The sequence below is a fragment of the Molothrus aeneus genome, chromosome 8, assembly GCF_037042795.1.
Source record: "Molothrus aeneus isolate 106 chromosome 8, BPBGC_Maene_1.0, whole genome shotgun sequence".
NCBI classification, from domain to species: domain Eukaryota; kingdom Metazoa; phylum Chordata; class Aves; order Passeriformes; family Icteridae; genus Molothrus; species Molothrus aeneus.
Window position 1 is genome coordinate 15,578,871 of NC_089653.1, and position 13,748 is coordinate 15,592,618.

Genomic DNA, 13,748 nt, shown 5'->3' on the forward strand with positions numbered 1-13,748 from the left:
CACAACTCTGCTACAAATCAGAAAGATAAGCTTATTTCAACTAGTTTATATTTACCTTGAACATGGAGAATGATAAGCAGATAGGCTCCAAGCAATTGCTCATGAACTCTCAATCGAGTCATTGTTCACTTTTAATCCTTCCTGTGCAGGGCAACCGGCCCCTCTGCGTGACAAATGCTAAGCTCAGGCTGCTCGGTGAAGCCTAATACAAGATTAGGTGCTTGACTGCAAGGATGCTTCTGGGGCTTCTCCACCTTTGTTTCCTGGAAAATACAATAAAACAAAATGCTTAAAAACTTCATGTATTTGTGAAACAAGAAGAAAACCCTCAAGATGGTCATCATGCTGAGCATAACCAACAAACCCAACCAAAAAACCTCATGTGTTTATTAACATTAGTATCTGAAAACATTAGCTATGTTTACTATCTAACTGAATAGCAGGGTTCTTCTGAAATATAAACTTTTGGTAACAACCCACTGGGATGTTTTCATATTCCTATTAGAAATATTAGATATGTCAACTCACTGGCCACAGATATATAATTTTAGACTTGCATATAGCTGTTATAGGTAGTATTCAACAGATTTAACATGTATATCTGTTTGAAAACTATTTTCTTTACAGAAATGAGACCTTCTTTATATTATTTTCCATAAAAATTAAATGCAAATGGTGACTTCCCATAATACTGGGGGGGGGGGGGGGGGGGGGGAAGCAGTAACACCATGTTAGGCCACTTGTTGAAAACTGCCGGTAGAGAAGCTTTATTGCAAAAAATCCCCAGCCTCTCCAATGGATGAAAACCAAACCTGCATTAAATTTAACAGTTAGTTTGGTTACCTAATATACTTATCTTGTTACTTTTTTCTCCTAGAAGAGTACTGCAGAAAAAAGACAACACTAACCGCAATTCAAAATCATTACATCCTGGATTCCCAAGCTGTGTGCAAATTACACTACCCTATGTACATGCCATTTGCTCCACAAATAAAACATAATTCTACTCTTGTGCAGTGGGTGAACATACAGCTAAGACAGCCAAACTGAGTAAGAAGTCACTTTTTCAGACTGCAGTAGTTGTGGTCACGTTCCGCTCACAGAACTTTTCAATGGTGATGCATGAGGGGAATGTAATTGGGCCTCAAAGGACTAAAAAGCAGCTTGAACACCTCAATAGTTCCTTGCAACAAAAGCGAAGCTGCACAAAGAGGAACAGAGCCCTGATTTTGCCTCTCCTCGGCCTCGTTTCGGTGGGGTTGACCCCCTGACCCCTGTCAGCCTGGCGCTGCTCATGAATGCCAGGACGGGCGTTCGCTCGGGGATGGGCAGCAATTACTGTTGGTGGCCGCTTCCAGCATCAATAACTCAATCTGTGTGTCGGCGAGACCCAAGAACTTTTCATTTTAATGAGTCTTCGGAGGCATTTAACATGGAGGCAAATTAGCGGCTGAGCCGGGAGGTGTCCGTCACTTCCAATTTCAGCGGGCGCGGCACCGCCCCGACCCCTGGCCTACTTTTCACACGTCTCTGACTTCTCCCTAATGCAGCCACAAAGAGGGAACCAGGCACCCCCAGCCCCACGGCGGCCGCGGCCCTGGGCAGGATTATTGCCAGGCTGTGGTGGGACGGACTCGGAATCGCGCACTGCGCAAACCACCGAGCACCAGGAACTTCAGAGTAAACTTCCTGGCCAGGCAGAGGGAAAAGCGGCGTGACAGCAAAAATAGTCATGCTTTAGTGTCCCTATGCCACAACACCAATTCTGACAGTTACCAGGTATGTCCTTCTAGCTATAAAACATCAGGCCAGCAACCTAAGTGCATAAGTATTAATGCTTGATTCTGTGTTTCAATGGCAAGGAACTTCCAATCCTCAATAAAACATGTGGAATTTGAAAACTGCCAACAGCTTTATGCAGCAATAACAACAAAGGCTTTATTTATGGTATTCTATCAAGCAAAACCAAATAAATCTTAGTAATAGTCTGTTTAACGTGTTTTAAAAATAATTTCTGTTCTGTCCAGTTTCAGAAAGAACATACATTTGCACTGTTGTACATAGCAAGAGTAGGAAGTGCAAGTGTTTAAAATTTGGTGATCTTGCCCCCCAGTTCACCAGAGGGCACACCAGCACAGGAACATGCATTTGCCCCTGTACCACACAGCATGTTACCAAAAGAAAAAAGAAAAAAATTGAAGAAATTAACCATTTCAATGCAACTCACTCCAATTTCATGGTAATTTTTGTTCAGTGACACACTCTAAGGTAGTTTCCAGAAATGCTGTCCAAGCCTATTCAAGAAAAAATGTTCTCCACCAGTATTTTGTACTTCGATCTTCCTTCCAGCAATACTTCCCTTTTCACATATACACTACATAAAATATAATATTGTCTATAAAACCATGCAATAAAAATCAAAGAGAACAAATTCTAATTCCCCATTTTAAAACAAAAAGTACCCTTCCAGACGCCTATTAAAGAGGAAGACTAGGAACCCTGGCTAAGGCACAAAATTGAAAGAGCAACAGCTGGAATTTCTCCAAAACCTGCCTGATATAACAGTTTAGAATGACACAACTAAATAACCCCTTCAAATATATTAAAGCAGCAATTAACACTTGGAATGCTACTCTGCCAACAGAATGATGCTGAAGAAATTAAAATCCATAAGCCAATCAGGTGATTTCAAAGTTCTCAATCTCTTTTCTCCTGTAGCCATGAAGTGTTCAACTATAATCCTCTAAAAAGTAATTTATTCATCAATGGTAACACCTGATTTTCCTACACTGTATTTTATTATCCTTCTTAGTAATTGTTTACTGAACAAAATGCTTTTATTATTAAACTGTGTTTTTTTTTCTGAACTGGAACTCAGCAGTGAATTCACAGCACTATCACAGCAGTCCAGCCCAACGTTCTGTATGACTCCAAATATATGAAGCTGAAGTGTGCAAGATCTCTCACATGGCCCAAACCAACTCTGAAAGCATGGAGTTCAGTGGTAACTGTTCTTTAGATGTGGCTATGTAATATTTTTAACAGCATGATCCCCAAACCAAATGAGCTGTGCTGTTCCAAATTGCAATAAAGAATGATAGTGGTGAATGTAACAACAAAGATAGTGTTGTATAAGGGGAACACATGAAAAAATGTCAATCTTAGACTTCACAAGAATTAGAACATACAATCCACTTCAACAGACAAGACATTTCAAACCATTTGCAGCAGTACATTAACACCAAGTTAAAGTATTTAAACACAACAAAACTAAAACTTACTAAATAGTTCTCTGACGTGTAACTGGGGCAAGAAGCAACTTAGGTAACTGCAAGCATATTACCTCAATCACAGGGACTGTTTTGAACAGGACTTTGAGATGAACAGAATGCCAGAGATAAAGTGAACTGTCAGTCTAAGTCAGTGTGCAACAACAGCTTCCCTGGAAGATTATGAAAAAACCTGATATGGTGCCACAAAGAAAATTACTCATTTGGATGAAGAAAAGAGGGATTATAAGAACAGTAAAGAATTCACTACAGGGCAGACAAGTAGTTTCAAGAACAGAGATTAGTAGCCTAGTTCAAATGGCATCTGAGGACCTTGATTCTTGATTCAGCTTGACTGAAGAATACTCACCCTTTTCATTAATGAAGTAGGCACAGAAGCAAAAACTTTAAAAAAATTGCTGACAAACAAATTGTCAGTTCAGCTGAGCGCTGTCTTTAAGCAGGAAGATTTGGATCATGTGAACAACTAAAGTAACAAATGGAATGAAGTACAACAGCATGAAATTGGAAAAGTCGTGCATATTGCACGCATGCATATTGGGAATTTCTGCTTCATACAGACTCGAAGCTCGCACATAAGAGACAGCTATGTCCAAGGACACCAACTGATTATAGAACATCAGACACATCCATGTGATGTGGCTGGGAGAAAGACACAAACACAACTCTAGTTAGGAAAATTTCCCAGGGAAAACAGCAAGGCATGAATAGCACAAAGATAACATGATTGATAAATTCAACACCCATCTAGAAGAATACTATCTCAAGGAAAGAAAGACATTAGGAGATAAAAAGAAAAGAAAATAATAAAATTAAGACAGTTAAAACTGATGGGTAAATTACACTTTGACAACATAACAGGAATAAACACAATGAAAGACAGACAGCTATTCAATCTTAAGAAAATTACTGGTTCAACAAGAAGCTATGGATTAGCCATTAAAATTCATTTGGTACAGAAATTAGAAGACAATTCCTAACCACTGGTTAGAAGGTTGTAGGGCAGATTTTCAGACTAAATAGAGTCCAAAAACTTAATTAGTCTTTATTTTTCAAAGGACACCATCTCATGTAGCTACAGGTGTCAGGACAGGAACGGACTGATCCGGGACTACATTTCATTATTAATACAAAAAGGGCTATAGTTAGCTTCAGTTTATCCAAAGTCAAACAGTCAAATTTAATCAAGCCCATAACAAGAAGAAAGTTTCAGTCTGTGTACTGTGTAATTCTGTCAAATACTTGTACAAAACCTACTTTTTAAATGTGTTTTTATTATTCTATTGCAAGGCATGCTTACACAAACTGTTGAAAAGTGTCACAATGGAACACTCGAACTACCTATGCTTGAGTGCTGTCAATATATTAAATTAAACAAGCAAGGTAAATCCACCCCCAAAATCTGTCAAGAAATCCTATAGCTGATGGAGAAGCCTGCTGGTTATTATTGCAAGCCTGATGACTACATGGCCATCAACAAAAACAACTTCGTGTAAGGCCCTATTTAGGCACTGATCTGTTCAAGCTCACAGAAACAATTCCCCTGAACTGTGGATTGTGTAAGAATTATTTAAAACTATTCCTGACTGCATAAATTTAAAAGCCAAGGGACTGTGTAAATTATTCAAGTCCTTTCTCCTTCTAGAAACTATAGTGAAAACTGAAATGCTAAATGAAGCGCAATTGTGTGTATTATATACTTCTCAAAAGAATGAAAAAAGAAATCTTAGTTCTCTCTGTAGTACATATAGAACCATGTGTTTAGAACACGTGCACTGAAACACATTTGCTCATTCAAAAAACACAAGACCCTAACAACAGGTTTTTTGCAGCAGGGGAGCTCAGTCTTAGAAATGAACTTCTTATTTCTAATCAGTGGGAAAAGCCACCAAAATCCACCTTGGACAGTCAAACAGATAATCTCCTGCAACAAAGATTTCCCATTGCTGGTAAATATCAAATCACGACAGCATTTAGAAGGCAAAATACTAAATTATGATATATCTGTCTGTTTCATAAACAAAGTTGTTAACTGTGAAGAAATGAAAGCCTAGCTGCTTTCTACCATGCCCAGCAAAATTGGGTAATTGGGGATGCTGCTCACTGCACTCCTGAATGCCCATCTTACTGTTACTCTGGCCTTCCAATTAACTTAGTGCTAAAAAGTTTCTTCAAATAAATTAACTGCTCTGATATTCAGCAAAATTGTTTTCACGCTGCAAGCAGGTATTACAAACACGACACATTCTTTTATTTGAACATATTCAGAGAAAATGTCATATTTGAACATATTCAGAGAAAATGCCACGACACAATTTTTATTCACCTTGACCCATTTCCCTCTTTTCTCAACTCCTTCACTTTGGAAGTGAATAGCTGGCTTAGAGCTTCTGCTCTTAGGACAATTAGAAAATGGACATCCATGCTCTTTCTGCAATGATATCAACTTCTGCTATTCTACCCAGAAGCTATCCTTCTCGTATGTTTTTATAATCTATTTATCATTTTTGCTAGTTCCTTACTGTCATACCAGTCAATGTGAACAAGGAGAAAAGTCTCCACACGTAATGCATTCCATCTCTAAATGTAGTAACTACAAATAGGAATCATAACTTAAACCTTTTACATCTCATTCATAAGAAACATACTTTTGTTCACCGAGCATAAGTAGCAAGGGAAAAGAAATCATCAAAACTGTTAGAAATTTTACATGTTACTAATAAAAATATTTTGGTCATACTATACTGCCTACAAGACTTATCACACATTTTGGCTCTGAGTTTCAACAATTTGACGCAAATAATATACCTGGGCTGAGGAAAGGAAAAAAGATGGGCCTCAATCCTGAATATACGTTTGCTCACATTTTTTAAAAGTGGAGAAAGGAGCCTAAAATAAGTGCACCAGTGCCTTCAAAATTATAAATGCCTTCACAGAAGGTTTCTAATGTGCAACATGACTTTTAGCACTATTAAGACTAATGAATGTTTTCACAACCTTTTTTTTTTTGTAATTTAAGGACAGTTATTCATTAATCTAGGTTAAAAAAAGAGCAAAAAACCCAGATCCAGAAATTGACAGGGTAAGCATTTATTTTACTTAACTCCCATGATCTTGGCTTGCTTCTGCTACACCTATAACCTCTGCCCAACCTAGAAGAAGACATTCACAACTTCTTTATGTGTCCAAAGTGAAAGCGATTATGCAAATTACGGAACTCAAGAAGAAGAGTTCTGCAGAAACTGGGTTTTTGTTCGCTGCTCAAAGAGCACATTTTTCATTTCACGATGCCTAAGGAAAACAGCCTGTATTTTTGGTCACGGACTTTAATCGATACTGGCATGCTGGACAAACCGCTGCTTTGCCGTAGGTCCGTGCCATCGGTGCGTCCCGGCAGAGGAGCGAGGGGCCGGAGCCAGGGCACCTCCCTGCCCTGCCGTGCCCAGGCCGGCCCGCAGCTCCGGCTCCCGGCGCGCCTCCCGGCCCGAGCGCTTCGCCCACAGGAGGGAGGTGTAAGCTCATTGCCCAGCAGGGGCACCTTGCTAAAGCCGGCCTCTCTCACGCACAACCTTTAGAAAATGTGGCTGCTATTTAAAAGACGCATCACTTGAATTTCAATTTTTGGTACAAAGGAGAAGACAACAGCAACAAAGCTGAGACAACTCAATACGGCGTTTGGGAGTTAGCTTTTTTAGCATGAAAAAAAAAAAGCAAGACTATAAACTACTTCTCTCCCTCCTGCCCTCGCCTCTTCCAGCGCTAACTCTCATTTTCTAGGTACTAAGGTTTTTCCGAGCGCGCTGGCCCGCCGCCAGCTCCATAAAGCGAGCGGGAGGCGCTCCCCCCGCGGCCCCTCCCGGCAGCCCAAGGCGCCCGGCCTGACATGCTTTTCAAGGCGTGCTAGACTGCAGCGCAGACTTTCTGGCTCCACTTCCATTGTTTGCACGGCTGCTTTGCTCCTTATCCAGAGCCTGGATTAGCATAAGAATACTGTCTTCCCCCTCTGCAAGCCAGCTCCCCTCTAGAAGACCTCCACCCCTTAAGAATAAACATAGGGGTTGGGTTTCTTTTTTGGGGGGGGTTCTCTTTAAATCCCTTTTTCCTATTCAGGACTTGTAGAAACTAATAAAATAAATAAAACGCTAAACAAGCGAGGCTGACAAGGCTCAGAAAGGCCCGATTGCATAGATTAGTAATTACCAAGGTCAAAAGAGTCAACACCTGATAATGCACGGAGCCCTCACTCCCCACACTACACTGTGGACATCAGAGTTATTAATGGATATGCTTTCCATACGGAGCTGAAAATAAATAAATTTAGGAAGGGGTAACAGAGAGGAGCTTTTAAATCCCCCTTCCTTTTAATTTACACCTGGAAGACGGAGTTTCAAATTACTGAGAACAGACAGGAAACATTACTTATGAAGACAACCCTCAGCCAAAAATACAAACCAGCCCCTCTAAACTGCAAGTGGTGATGCCTTTACACAGGGGAGTCTGCCTGCTTACACATCTGCAAACCCTTTCCCTCTGGTATGTGACAAAGGGACTGTGGTGTCCCTTTTAGAGCAAGTGACGTGATCTAGTATTAAAAAAGGCCGACAGAAGAGCATTTCACAAGAAGCGAACTGCTTGCCCTCACAACGCCTCAAACTGTCAACATGGACATATTTTTTTGTTCTGCTACTCAGAAGGTAACAGCTGTCCAAGTGAATTCATATGTCGTTTCATGAATAAGATAAAAACACACTTGTAAATTTTACTTCATAAACAAGCAAAGTAATTTTTAAATCATCGAATTCTGCACTCCCCACTGCAATGGGTGAGAGATGATCTTTCTTTGACAGTATTTGCTCGACACATACAAACAGCAGAGACAAGACTAGCAAGTTCAACATCAGGAAGATTTGCTAATACAAAACGCTGCTTAGCAAGGTAAGCCTTAATCCTCACTTTCCTCACCTGCTTGCCATGCCCACGGAGGCACTGTACTCTGCTGAGAGGAAAACTCCCCGTCTAGCTGTTCCCACAAGTCACTGTAAATAACACACAGATATCCTCAGAGGAGTGGTCTCCATCAGATTTACAAAGAGGCATTTTAATAGCTGGATGGGACAAATAAGTGGAATTGTAGGTGCTGCTTGTTTATCCTCCTCAAAATTGTATTGGCAGGGGGAAGTTATTTTTTAAGTGTTCTTACTACAGAAACAAAATTTTAGATAGATGTAATTTGCAAATTATGTTTATCTATTAAGTTTGTTCTTTGTGTTAGTTATATTACCCTTATAACTTAAAATTGCAATCTTTCTTATTCTTTGGAATTTTAATGAATAGTTGACTAACTTTTGTCATCTTTGAGCCTTCACTTCACCCTAGAAAGTCATGCTGGGGATATTTTTACAAGATTACAAACTCCAGGCATAGAACACAAGTAGGTTACCACCTTCACAGCAAGGGCAAAAGAAGTGAGCAAGTATTATCAGTGGCAAGTTTAGAATAGCCTAAACTAAAATCATTCATTATCTTACATAGAACCTGCAAAGTGTTCAGATAGTCTCAGTATCAGAGTGATAAATGCCTATGTGTAAAGTGTGACATGCTCACCTGCAGTTAACTCACACATAGTGGATATATTAAACTAGATTGCTATATTAGGAAAGTGCTTACACAGGACAAATAATGTTAAATTAATTATATGCTGCATTCAGCATCTATTTTCATCTGCAACATTTAATTTCAATGTGACATATGTAAGAAACTATTATTGCTCTGGGAAAATTTTCCAGGACTCTAAATGTATGTGTCTGAGCACTATCTCACCCTGTCAGTGTTCTGCAAGTCTTGCTGAGATAAAAACAGATTTTAATGCAAACTTAAGTTAAACTCTAAGTGCACTGTAGACCCGCTTGGTTAAATAACTACAGAAACAACATGGCATGCACATGCACACAAATACTCCTCTTAAGTTTGAACAATGTACTTTCATCAAATATACCTTCAAAGACATTTCCAAACCCAAACACAGTAATCTTTCAATAGGCAGACAAAAACAGAGTTCAAAGGTAATGTTTACTTCAACAGTTATAATCCTCTATTTCCCTGCACTGAAGTGCTAAAGCAATACTGTTAATTTTTTTTTGCACACAAAATTCAAAAGCAAACAAGAGCTTTCTGGTCATGAGATTAATGTGATTAAAAATCTCCCATTTGTAATCAACCAACTACACCAGTTCTTTTCTTAGTGCAAAAAGGTTATTTTAAATACACCGTGAAACATTTTTCAACAACTGTTACACAGTAGAACTCAGGACAGCAAGAAATCAACATATAGGGTAGAAGCTTGGTTTGGTTTTAGATTAAGTGAAGTTCACATTCAACTAATAAAATCTGTAATTTGTTTTCATTCAATCTTTCATTTTCTCTCCATATTGTAAGAAAGCACCTGGACTAAGACAGAAAGAAGCCAAAAAGGTACAGAGATTATATGATATATTCCTTCTATGAATTTCACTTGGTTTCCTACTTTTCTCTTTGACCATCACAGCATATGACTTAAACTGCCCATACTCAGTATTGCAGGGATGACTTGAACGTTATTTTTCATTGCAAACATTTCCTCCACTCTCCCATCATCCTTAAGCTTGAAGGTATCTCCTCTGATGTCTCAACAGTTCCTTAAGCTAAAAATCTTAAAAGCAAAGCCATGTTCCTCCTAAGTCACGTCTGCATTAACTTTGGCAATTCAATTATTTCCCAGTCAGTCAAGATCACATTCTTAAAACTGTCTCTTTCTGCCTTTTCTTATGTTGCTTTTGTCAAAGCTGTTATTCCATCTAGGGGTGATTTATTCCTTCCACATCTTCACTATCAAAAACTTCTTTCTTTCAGGAATTCTTTAGCTTTCATGAATCACCTCTAATAGGACGGAATTAAGGCTGATTCAAATTAAATCTGTGAAGGAAAAATTGAGGTTACCGGAAAACCACAAATTCCATAACAGGAAACAATTTTTGTTGCTAGTTGAAGAGAATACAGGATTATTTTTGGCAGAGAGAAAGGGGACAGAAAAGCCATCACTATTGAACCTTCTCTATTAAGCACTATATAGTATCTTGCAATCCTCTACCACATCCTAAGTATTTTTCCATTTCCCTTTTTTCTTTTGAGATTTTTCACACATTTGAGTTAAGCACCGTACTGAAACCAAAGCAACAGATGAAAGACTGCAGTAATTTATTGGGCCAGTGTGACGAGGTTTTGGTAGCAGGGGGCTAAAGGGGTGGCTTCTGTGAGAAGCTGCCAGAGGCTTGTTCAGCCAATGCCAGCTGGCTCCAGGATGGACCCACTGCTGACCAAGGCCGAGCCCATCAGGAATGATAATAATGCTGCTAAGATAACATATTCAAGAATGAAAAAAAGTTATTGCACAGATGTGCCTGCAGCCAGAGAAGAGAGGAGGGAGAATATGTGAGAAAAACAACCCTGCAGACACCAAGGTCAGTGCAGAAGGAGGGGCATGAGGTGCTCTAGGTGCCAGAGAAGATTCCCCTGCAGCCTGTGGTACACCATGGTGAGGCAGCTGTGCCCCTGCAGCCCATGGAGGACCATGGGGATGCAGAGATCCACCTGCAGCCCGTGAAGGAGCCCACACCAGAGCAGGTGGATGTCTGTGAACCCACGGGAAACCTGGGCTGGAGAGGGTCCTGGCACACTGCACATTTCCTGGCAGGACTTGTGACCCCATGGAGGACTCTCATCAGAGCAGGCTGTGCCTGAAGGGCTGCACCCCAGAGAATTGACCCAAGCTGCAGCAGTCTGTGCTCTCTTCCCTAAGCAGCAGCAGGAACGTGTGATGAACTGACCACAAGCCCTATTCCCCACTTCCCTTCACTGCTGGAGAGGGGAGGTAGGGCCCAGGAAGGAGGGAGGAGTGGGAAGAAGGTTTAAGATTTCTACTTCTTGCCCAGCTCTGATTTTGTTAATCAATATTCCCAAATTGAGTCTGTTTTGCAGTCACTGGCAATCAATGAGTGACCTCTCCTGGTCTTTACCTCCACCCATGGGGAGGGGAGTGATAGAGTGGCTTTGGTGGGTGCCTGTACAAATTTTAAAGACCAATAAAGCAAACTTTTTTCCCCCTTGCCCATTAAAAAAGTCTTATTAATTCAGAGATTGGTGGTATCACCAAACATGAAATTTACTGAGGGGAGGGGAAACCGAGTAGATTGCAAGTGTACATTTGCAAATTCCAAAACAACTCAAAAGGCACGGAACTTCAAGACACCTGTATAAATATCCCTCTTTTCATACACTGCCTTCTCAAAGACTTCAGGGACTCTCCTCTGCACAGGCAGATGCCTTATCACTTCACTTTCATCCCACTGAAAGCCTGAGACTGAACTGTTTCTGTAAAAAACGTTCATATGCTTTACCTGCCAACTGAAACAAATAATTGTTTTTCAAACACCAGCAACTTGAATGAGCATGTTTGAACGAGAACAGGAATTTCAGATCTTAGAACAACAAAATGTGTTTGAAGCCTGGTGAAGTGTAGCCATTTGGGAACCCCTCTGCACATCTCCACCGTGGAAATTTTCCTAACAGATGTGACTACTGACCCCTCTACAATTACTCTAAACAGGTTCAGATTTTTACTCAAGATACCCTGAAATTCCTGTACTGTGCTGTAAACTCAAAACATACATATTTTCAGGACATGATAAAAATATCCTTTCTTTACATAGACTTGGCTATGGCACACCAAGTAATTTTTTTAAAGGAGGGTGCATACAACTGGTTTAGAAATAAGAAAATTAGAATGTTGCTATCACAGTGTCTTTATAGGCATTAAGGATATTATAAAAGGACTCTTATTTAAATCAGTCTTAGATTTTGGTAAGCTAACAAGTTAAGCTGCTTGTTATTTTAATATTTACTATTTTAAAATACATTTGAAATCAACCCCTAAAATTATTTTAATTAAATTCTGTATCAACTGAAACATTTTAAAAACACTTCACCTAACATTTCATGAAACTTACTGTACCTTTACAACCTTGGAACCTCTGGAGAAGGACATTCTTGACTTTTCAACCTAGTTTAGAGGAACCTACTCCACAACTAACTACTTAGGACTGCTTCAAAATACTACCATCAGAAAGAAACATTTATCTGCTTTGTTTTGGCTCAAGGAGAAAAAAAAGGAAAGAAAACTCCTGAAAGCAAAATTAATTCCTCTCTGTATTAATGCGCAGTTGAAACCTACATTTTACTATTCCTAATCTAAACACTAAATAGCAAATAAGCAAAAAAGGCAATCTGGTGTGTTTCTAATTACATATCCATGTTACAATAATTTGGTGGCAAAATATATTCCTGTCAATATAAATATCTTCAGACTGCACTGCAAATGCATTCCTCGTAAGCTTTTCTCACTGTTAGATCTTAAATTGTTCTCTATCCTACCCCATAAAATTCCCATCCTCAGATACAGAAATCAAATAGAAAATTTAGTTTCCTTTTACTACACAGGAACTTGTCTAGATTTCTTTGAAATCTGTTGTCCTTGACACTTTTCAGAGGAGCTCCTGAGCCAAACAGAGCCAACATAAAAATGAAGGGATTCTCAGCAGCTTAATCTGACCTTGCTGAGACCGACAGTCTTGACCTAGCAATAGGAAGGCTCTTGTTTTGTGTGGTCTGAGGTCAGGATGATGAGGCTACTGGAACAAGCTGGGATAAGCCAGGGACAATGGTAGTAAGCAAAGTCCTGTTAGGAGGGCACTGCAGAACAGAGCAGCCCCAGAGTGGAACCACTGGCACTTCCTGTTTTGATCAACTGATTCACAAGATGACACGGATGTCTGGTTCCTCCACTCCTGGAAAATGCTTTGAGCACACTGACCTGTATTTCCCATTTGTGGTTTGAGCCTCAAGTGGCTCAGCCTGTTTGTTATGGAATTAACTCCTAGCAAATAGTTTGCCACCAAGGAAATTCAATGGCAGCTAACCCAACCTTATAAAATAATTGTTTCCTAACAGAACAGAGAGGATCTTAGGTAGCCTTGATGATTAATAAGAAAATCATTGCAGGAATACCACTTCAGCACTGGCATCCTTCATTCTGAAGCACCGGGAATGTGTTTCTGGCTATTGAATGAATGAGCTCCATCACATAAAAGATGCTCCTACCACTACTGGTTTGGAGGACACTAGAACAACTCTAGCAACAGTAGAAGCTGAAAAGTAGGAAGTTATTCCTAAACTGTCAACTAAAGTTAGTGGTTCAGCAGTTGTATGTTAGAGGTCTTTTAACATCCTTCTAACTCGTGCCTTGCTGCAGGCAAGGCAAACTAAGGGAGTATTTGACATTTTAATGGGTGGTGCTGGAAGTCATCCAAGTCCAGTTTTCAACATCCCAAAGAAAATAAAGTAATCATGCAACCAAAATCTTTCTAT

At 39.8% G+C, this 13,748-nt stretch overlaps 1 protein-coding gene across 2 annotated transcripts in view; it reads right to left on the reverse strand.

Moving 5' to 3' along the window:
• Positions 1-13,748, reverse strand: part of BMPR1A (bone morphogenetic protein receptor type 1A) — a 75,340-nt gene that overhangs the window by 22,808 nt on the left and 38,784 nt on the right. For both annotated transcript variants that reach the window (XM_066554769.1, XM_066554770.1), the window contains one exon: positions 56-263. In XM_066554769.1, the coding sequence (XP_066410866.1) occupies positions 56-122 (67 nt within the window). In that variant the 5' untranslated portion in view covers positions 123-263. The remainder of the gene's footprint in view (positions 1-55; positions 264-13,748) is intronic.